We start from the raw sequence: 9253 nt of genomic DNA, 5'->3' as shown, positions 1-9253 counted from the left end.
AAGCCTCTTTCCCTCTGCTGTGCCCCAGGTAGGTCCTGTACCTGGCATGTGATAAGGATGGGGCCTGGGATGGACTCCAATGTCTCCATTTATTCTAATTAGATTTTTCTTTCATTGTGTATAAAAACTTTCCTTTAAACTGCTCCCCGGCACCCAGCTCTCTTCCTTCTCTCACCTCCTTTGGAACTTCTAATTAAGTTGGCCAAGTTTAGCTCATACTAGTTTGTTCCCTGACCTAGAATCATTTGACCTGCTGCTACCTATTGACCACAGTCTTCAATTTATTATGCCCTACTATATGCAACTCATGTGCTATGTGTTTCATATCCATTATTTCTAGTCTTTGCTACACCCCTGAAAAGCTGTGTGATCTTGGACAAACTACAGAATATCACTGAGCTTCAGTTTCTCATTTGTTTAAGAAGATTGATTTATTTCAGAGAGAGAGAAAGCAGGGGAGGAGAGCAGAGGGAGAGAGAGAGAGAGAATCCCAAGCAGACTCCCCACTGACTGCAGAGCCTGACTCCGGGCTCGATCCCATGACCTTGAGATCATGACATGAGTTAAAATCAAAAGCCAGATGCTCAGTAGACTGAGCCACCAAGGTGCCCCAGTTTCTCATTTAAAATGTGAATAATAACAATGACAGGAGTCTGCATTCTACCCTATACCATATGGCCTCTCTTAGACAACTGTCTTATTTCTCTGTGGTGTCCCCTAAATGCCCAGGATGGGGCTCAATGTGTAATTTAGCTCAATACATATTTACTTGGTGATTGTTTGAATATAGTTATCTTACTCAATTTACTTTCCTGAGTTAGTTCTAAGAAATGAAACACAGATTTGTATTAAAGTTTATCAAGAGCAGTAGACATTCACTTTATGGAACCAATGCAGTAACACATTACTTTTAAATGTCTAATTACAAAGCTAAATACTAAGACCTCTTACTCTTGGAATGCTCTGGTCAGTTGGATCTCTGTTAATGGTGAATTTGGTTTTTTGTTAAAATAGACTTGTTACAGATTTTATAAAATTTTAATCTACTTTCTTGCCTTAGGAAAAAGAATCTGCAGGACACACCTGTATCTGCTTTGATGACTCGGGACTCTGCAGTATCTCCAGGGCAGGATCTGGAGCATCAAGAGTTGCTGAGGATAGAGAATGAGCAGGAGGGTCAGTAGTAGATGCATGAACCCACGACTCAAGCCCGAGAGGATTTCTTGCTTCTTACTTACTGTGCAGGATAGGGCTAATGCTGTCTTGTAATTGAGGATTACTGTTGGCTGGGTTCCAGTTAACCAACTACTTTTTGACTGGTGTTTTTGCAACTCTTGGCTCCTGTACTCAAGAGATAAAACTTTTAAAATGATTTCAGCCAGGTTCATCACCAATGGCACAAGTGAGATTTCCTTATGCACACATAGATCCTTTTTATCCTTTCTTAAAATTTCGTTTTATTATTATTTTTATTTTTGTATTTTATTATTATTTTTTAGTAAGCTCAATGCCCAACATGGAGCTTGAACTCATGACCCTGTGATCAAGGGTCACATGCTCTACCAGATGAGCCAATAATGTGCCTCCCTTTTTTTTTCTTTAAGTATAATCACCTCAGGATTTATAATTGTGCCAAAATATTTTTTTGCACCCTTAGAATTTTCACTTTGGTTGTGGTCTTGAGAAGTGCTAATTCTATAGTAAGGTGCTGGCTGGGCAGCCACTTGAACTGACAGCTACCATTTGTTTAAATCAGCTGCTGAAGGCTGTGTTTCTCCTTCAGGTCTTGAAATAGCCAAGTGTCTACTTCACAAGGTATGTGAATAACTAAAGCGTACAAGGACAGGAAAGTCTACAAGATGAATACAGATGATGTTCAGTTTCATATATACTGCAATTGCAAAAATTACATGTTTTGGGGGGTATTTGAAAAGTTGCTGTCAAATGTATAACTGAAACCTTGAGCAACCAGAGCAAGAACCCATACATAACAGTGTTTCTGCTTACATGGCTCTGGTTCTCAAATGTGCCACACATCACTAGTATCCGGGGAGCTTTTGAAAATCTAGATGCCGGGGCTGCATCCCAGATCAGTTAAAATATGGGGGTAGGAGTCAGACATTGGTATTTTTAAAAGATCCCTAGGTGATTCTAAAGTTCAGCAAGTTTGGGAACCAATGGCATGTGGAAAAAATGCATGTAAGCAGACTCAACTTATAGAACACCTTAATTCACAGATCTCATGAATGTTTCCATTTAAAATGCTTCAACATTATAATGGTAAAATATTTCAAAAATATGAAAAAGAGACTCTCAGTAAATTAAAAATTATTCTGTAATTTAAAATATTGCCAAAATATTACAATCCACTTCTTTTTAGGGGGGAGAATATGAGGAACATTTATTTCAAGCTTCCAAATCCTTTATAAGTACAGAAGCAGAAGAAATACTGAAAGATGAAGGGAAAAAGGATATAAACAAAGAAAAACTAAAATGGTTATTTACCAAGAATTGCAAATGCTCATTTTCTGGGTATACCACAACGTTCCACTCTCTATTCCTAGGACTTTGTGTAATTTTCAGGGACATGATGGTGGAGGGCTCATGCTTTTAGTTTATCAAAATAAACCTGAGTGTTCCTTTTCCCAGGCCTCATGAAAACTGAGACTTTACTCATCTTTATGAAAAAAGAGAGAAAGAAGAAAGAAGTGGGGGGGAAGAGAGAGAGAGAGAAAGAAGAAAGGAGAGAAGGAGAGGAGAGAAGATAGGAGAGAAAAGGAAGGGAAGGAGAGAGGGGAGAGCAGGGAAAAGGCGGGAAGGGAGGGGGAGAAGAGGGGAGAAAAATGTGTCCTAGCGGTGAGCTCACCTGTCCTTTGAACTGTTCTGTGGTTGAAATGCCCCTCCTGACTGATCAGTCCTCATCAACAGATTTTCATGTGTTAGGAAATTTGGGGGGATTATGTCAGTGAGATTCCTGCTGCCCATCTGGTGGAGAGAACAACTTACAATAACAAACACACACCAGACTTGGATGAATTACCATCCCCACAATCTGTAGGCCTGTTGGGGTCATTCAATTCTTCAAACAGTCCCGTTTCTATAATCTCTTCCTGCCATGCTATAGGGACAGCACCTGTTGCAAATCTTTGGAAGAACTTCTTATCTTTATCATCAAATTCGATTCCCCGAACCTCAGAGAAATCTTCAATTTCATCGATGTCTTTGGCATAAACCACTGAAGGGTCTGGCACAAATGGGGGCTCAACTAGGCCAGCTTCCAGGCGAGCAAAATTGATGGTTTTGAAGAAAGGGTGTTGCCTGGGATCATCAGACATTTCTCTGTGAAGAAAGGACATGGTCAGCTGGAGACACAGTGACAAATCAAAACAGGAAATATTCTAACAATACACAGTGTCTAGCATTCCTTTCCTCTAATACATTTCATTTTAATTGCAAAGACAATATAATGACATAAAGAATAATGTGGAAAAATAATAACTTTAGAAATCATCCACAATTTTAAAAGGTCACCCACAATTCCATCTTACACAGACAGTAGAATTTTTCATTGTTTGCAGATAACCTTCATATGTAGATTTAATTTTTGGAGTCAAGCAGTTGACATGACTTTTATTCTTAGTGTTTTATTGAAATATAAGCAAAATTCAGTGGGGCCAGGACCTGCTTGCCTGCAACTTCCAGTCATTGCATTTTGCTCTACTCTTCAGGGTCACATAGAACAAGGAAAGCATGTCTATTTCCACACAACTCCACTCACACCCTAAAAAGCAGCACCCATACCACCTCAATCTTCATGTGACATGATTTTTACCTACCTCCCCCAACTGCCACAATATTTTTAAAGAATTTTAAAAAATCCATTAGTAATATTTAGTAGCATGAATGAACATACATTCAATGCTCAAGACTAGAAATGTGCTAGAAATTATGCCAGTATTTGCCTTAGAATAAGGCGGAAAAATGTATGTTCCCAATTGTGTAACCTCTTGTATTAGTTATCTATTGCTTATCTATTAGTTACATATGCTGTATAACAAACTGCTCCAATATTTAGCTGCTTAAAACAATAAACATTTATTATCTCAGCTTCTGTGGGTCAAGAATCTAGAAAAGGCTGGGGCACCTGGTGGCTCAGTGGGTTGAGCCTCTGCCTTCGGCTCAGGTCATGATCTCAGGGTCCTGGGATCAGGCCCCGCATCAGGCTCTCTGCTTGGCGGGGAGCCTGCTTCCCCCTCTCTCTCTGCCTGCCTCTCTGTCTACTTGTGATTTCTCTCTCTGTCAAATAAATAAAGTCTTTAAAAAAAAAAAAAGAATCTAGAAAAGGCTTAACTGGGTGCCTCTGGCTCAAGGTCTTTCATGAGGTGGTTCATCAGCACTGTGGTCTCATCTGAAGGTTCAACTGGGACTAGGGGAGGAAATCTGCTTCCAAGCTCACTCACATGGTTATTGGCAGGTCTCCATTGTTCACTATATGAGCCTCTTCACAAAGCTACCTTTTAACTTTACACCTGGCTTTTATTTGGTTAAGTGCCTGACTCTTGATTTGGCATAGGTCATGATCTCGGTGTTGTGGAACTGAACCTCACCTTGAGATCTGCACTCAGCACGAGTTTGCTTGAGAGTCTCTCTCTCTCCCTCTCTCTCTGCCCCTCCCCCTGTATATTCTCTCTCTAAAATAAATTTAGAAATCTAAAAAATAAATAAATAAATAAAAACCAGAAATGTCTTTCCTTAGGGAAAAATCAATTTCTGTCATAAATCAACCTTCATAAAAATTAATCACATTCATAGGTTTCCTTTTACTTTTATTTCAGTTATCAAAAAGCTTTTAGGAAAAGGATTGAAGATTTCTCCCATATACCCCCTTACAGATTCCCTACTCTGTCAGATAATTACTACAGCGGACTCTATCTAACAGGCTCTAAACACAATAATGACATTACTAATAACAGTAGTGAGAATAACTGGCATTTATCCAGAACCTATTCAGCTAACACAAAATTAAGCTCTGTGCTTATGTTATCACATTTAACCATCACAACAATGCCTATCTTTTCATTGTATTTTTAACCTCTTCATTTGGTTCTGCATTCATATATAGCTGTGCATCTGAAAAAAATCAAACATAGGTGAGTTTTTCAAAGGAAAATTGTAATCAAATATTATTATGGAAAAGAGAAATCCAGAAAATCCAAAAAATACAATACGAATGTACAGTTGGTTTTATTACTCTTGGCAATAGACTAGTGGTTAAAATATGGGTAAGAGACCTGGATGCTACCCTGAAAAATGTTACTTATGTGGAAGAAAATAACTCTTGTTTTGTTTTGTTTTCTGTTACTTCATCTGAAAAATGGGCGTAATACTTATCTTCATTTTTCTAATGAAATTATAGGAGTAACAGGTTTTTGTTAAATTTTGTTGGAGCTGTTCGAGGATAATGGATTCAAACACAAAGTTGTTTTATTATTATGAGCACTATCATTAACAATAAAATCATTTAGCCTTAAAAGGGGGAAGGGGTAGTTATTTCTTGCATTGAATGCCTTCAACCAGATCTGGGTGAAGCGGGAACTCAGAGCCCCACCCACTCCTTAGATCCTCAACTGACACAGTGGACCCTGGGACAGCTTTGTACCTCCTAGAGCTCTGGGGAAACCAGATTTATGTGAATTATGCGTCAAAATAAAGAATTTACAATTTATTGTCTATTATTCTACAAGTAAACCAATAGCAAATTAAGGAAGTGGAAAAAAAAATTTGAAAGAAAAAACAAACAACAAACAACAACAACAACAACAAAAAAGATGCTGTAGGCATCTGATGTCCAGCCATTCCTGGGTTGTTCTGTGGTGCAGGCCTAGCCCCTTCCAGAAAGGCTGATGCAGGATTCCTTGGACTTATCTCATTATGACCCAAGTGAAAAACAGGTATGGGGAACTGTATTGTGAGATATTACAGGTGCCTCTTTTTTTCCCAAAGCCACCAAGCCTCCATCGGTTGAAAGGAAGGAAAATGCAGGCTTGCCATCTACTCAAATCTACTGACCAGTGTCTGTGTGGTTTACATCCTGTAGAGTTAGAGCCTTGAGGGAGGGTTACTGAGATAGCTTCAAAGATTCAAAGATGGATTTTTCTCTTAAATTAAGTTTCTTGAGGTATAACTTACACAGCAACATTTCACCATCTTAAGGTATCAAATTTTGGTGGTGGGGAGGGTAGCAAATAAAATTTAAATGTGGCAGAACAAGGATAGAGGAGTGCCTGGGTGGCTCAGTTGGTTAAGTGTCTGACTTTGGCTCAGGTCATGATCATGGGATCAAGACCCACATTGGGCTCTCTGCTCAACAGGAGCTTGCTTCTCCCTCTCCTCCCTGCTCCTGCTCTCTCTCTCTATTTCTGTCTCTCTCTCCAATAAATAAATAAAATCTTTAAAAAAAAAAAAGAATTTAAATGTGGCAGAACAAGGATCGAGCTAGAATTCCATCTATGTAAATCAGGAATGAATCCCAAGACTCTGTGTCTCAAAGAAATCAAAGGAGCTGGAATGGGACCAGGTGCCATGAGGAAGGAGCTTGTCCCATCCTTGATGGCCACCAGCAAGCATGAACCCACCATCCCACAGGTCAAGAAAGCACCTTAAAGTCACTCAGAACAACTTTAACTTGGATAAACAGACTGCCCAGGGGCTCAGTGGCCTTGAAAACTTGCCAAGCCAGTCATGACAGGATATTCTCAAGGAACACCTCAAGCCACAGGCGCAGATAGCTTTGGTTCACCCATCAGGGATGGCCACTTCAGCCTTTTTGGAACTAGTCACAAAGGAAAGGGAACAAGAGGCCACTAAAGGTTTTCTTTATGTTGATTAGCACCCTGACTAGATGACCCTGGGCAGGGCAGGCCCATCCTTTGTGCCCTTTCTCAAGTGTCTGTGGTTGCTGATGGTAACAACAAAAGACTAGGCTTTCCAACCCCTATTCCTTTTACTTAGTGTCTGGACCACTGCAGATCTTATCACTTTATCTTTTGCACTAATGACTCTCACCTCAGTTCTGTACTAGAAATAGGATGGATGTTATTTTACTCTTGAATCTTGCCCGGCAGCTTCATGCAGGGATCTTTTGGCCCATCCTTAGGTAGTGCACTTTGGAAAAATAGGAGAGGCTATTGATGGAGGCAACATCTTTTGCACTAGCCAACCCGGCAGCTGCAGGAAGACTTCTGCTGCTGATTGGAGTTGGTTCTATTTCAGAACATTTATAGGAGCTCTTGTGTTACTGAACCCTACATAGAGATTACAATGGATTTTCTTATAACAGTCAGTAAAGAAAAGATACCACCTGACCATACATGAAGACCACTGTGGAGTTTGGTCTGCCAAGAACAGTGCATATGGGTGCAAGATGATGTGTTGGAGAAGCACTTAAGTCAGAGACTCCCATGGTTTGTTGATCTTTTCTGCTGCATTGAGTGATGAAAAGAAAACCTGCAAAATACTTAAGTGGTCTTCGGCTTTAATTTTATTAGAAAACATTGTAAACCCTATCTACAGTCCTTGTGAGATGCTCAGAAAAGCTTCCAACCTCTTTTTTTAAAGCTTTCAACTTCTATGCAAAACATAATTAATTCACAGACCTACGAAGACAAAGGAGGAGCTCCTTTCAGTGGTGTCTAAAGAAGGAAAAGGGTTTTAAAATTTATTTCAAGTGTTTGTGAATGCAAGAGGGAGGGCCCTGCCTGACCTCTCTGCTGTGTAATGTGTTGTGTAGGCATTTGCTTGCCTTCGAAGGACAGCACTAAATTAATCAAACATCATCTCATTTGAATTAAGAAAAAATACAAAGAGTTGAAATGAAAACGTTGGAAGGTTTTCTTTTTCACCAAACAGCTGGTTTTTATATGCCTTTTCTCTAATGTTGTAAACAGTTTTATTCAAAACAGCCACAACAACAGATGCTTTATAAAAAGGTTTTGCTTGATGGAGCGACTTCAGGCAATGATCCAGTGCTTTAAGGTGGCATTTTCATGAAGAAGTTTGTCAATACTTCATTTTATATACCCAAAGTGTGTTTATAGAGTATCAAGATAGATTTCTCGATCAAACACACCAAGCAGGCGGTGCTCCCTTCAGGAATGTCATCTGAAGAGACTGTTGTCTTTCTTTGCTGCCTCCGCCACTGTTTGTATGCCCTTGTAGATTCCCTGCACTTGAGAACCCGGATGGTAGAGATGGTCTGGGGTCACCATTTCTGGTTCTCCCCTCTTCCTTGGGCACCAGGAAGACAACACTTGCCAGACCCTTCAACCTTGCACAGGGCAAACCTAAATGAGTGTAAGTGATGCAGGACTGAGTCACTCCCGGGCTGAGGCAGTAGAAAGCTCCCCTAGCTTGTCTCTGCTCTCTTCTCTGTGAGCCACACCACGGGCTCCAGCTGAGCTGTGAGATGGATGCAGCCTGGCTCTCTGAGTCTCTGCTCCAAGGGAGGTACCCGAAGGGAGTGCTGCTGCACCTGTAACTCACTTTGTGATAGGGAGAAAAAAATCCCCTTTGTTTCAAGCCACGATGACTTTGGGATTTGCCTGTGATAGTGACACGGCCTATTCTGACCACATGAATGCAACAACAAGGGAATCTACACAGAAAAATCAGTTCCACGGTCTCCTTCACATAAATGTAGAATTTCCGTCAAATTTCAAAATACTCATTTGTTAGTTTGGTATCTGTTATGCTTTGGAAGGAATTACAAATGGATTTTGTTTTTCTATTTAAAAAAAAAGAGATCAAGAATTAAAAGCTAACCTCCATACTCAAATATTTTGAGTATTCTAGAATAAGCAACCTTGTTCTAGAGACTTCATCGACAGCTGCTTGGAAGACTGTTGGACAATCTTGTTGGACAGCTGCTTGGAAGATCCGGTCTGGGGTAATAGTAAAAATCAGTCATATTACTTCATGTTGTAGCTTTCATATTTGTATATATTTTTAAATTTTGAAAATTCAATCTAAGAATTTAAGACATTCAAGCTCAAAGTTCAGTCATAATATTATCTGGTATCTCTCTTAGAACAAGTTAGTAATAATTGCTACCACTTATTGAATGAGTTATAACACACATTGTATCTAACTTTATATATGCTATAGCTAAACCTCAAAGTATCCCACTGTATTAGTCAGTGTTCTCTAGAGAAATAGAACCAGCAGGATGTTGAAAAGGTCCAGAATGTACCACAGT

At 39.7% G+C, this 9253-nt stretch overlaps 1 protein-coding gene across 1 annotated transcript in view; it reads right to left on the bottom strand.

Moving 5' to 3' along the window:
- Nucleotides 1-2820: 2820 nt before the first annotated feature.
- GRK7 (G protein-coupled receptor kinase 7) overlaps nt 2821-9253 on the bottom strand; it is a 30557-nt gene continuing 24124 nt past the window's right edge. The window contains exon 4 of the mRNA XM_032852378.1: nt 2821-3339. Within this exon, the coding sequence (XP_032708269.1) occupies nt 3003-3339 (337 nt within the window). The 3' untranslated portion in view covers nt 2821-3002. The remainder of the gene's footprint in view (nt 3340-9253) is intronic.

This window comes from Lontra canadensis, unplaced genomic scaffold (assembly GCF_010015895.1).
Source record: "Lontra canadensis isolate GAN:19392208 unplaced genomic scaffold, GSC_riverotter_1.0 scaffold6, whole genome shotgun sequence".
NCBI lineage: Eukaryota > Metazoa > Chordata > Mammalia > Carnivora > Mustelidae > Lontra > Lontra canadensis.
This window is presented reverse-complemented; position numbering and strand designations above follow the sequence as displayed.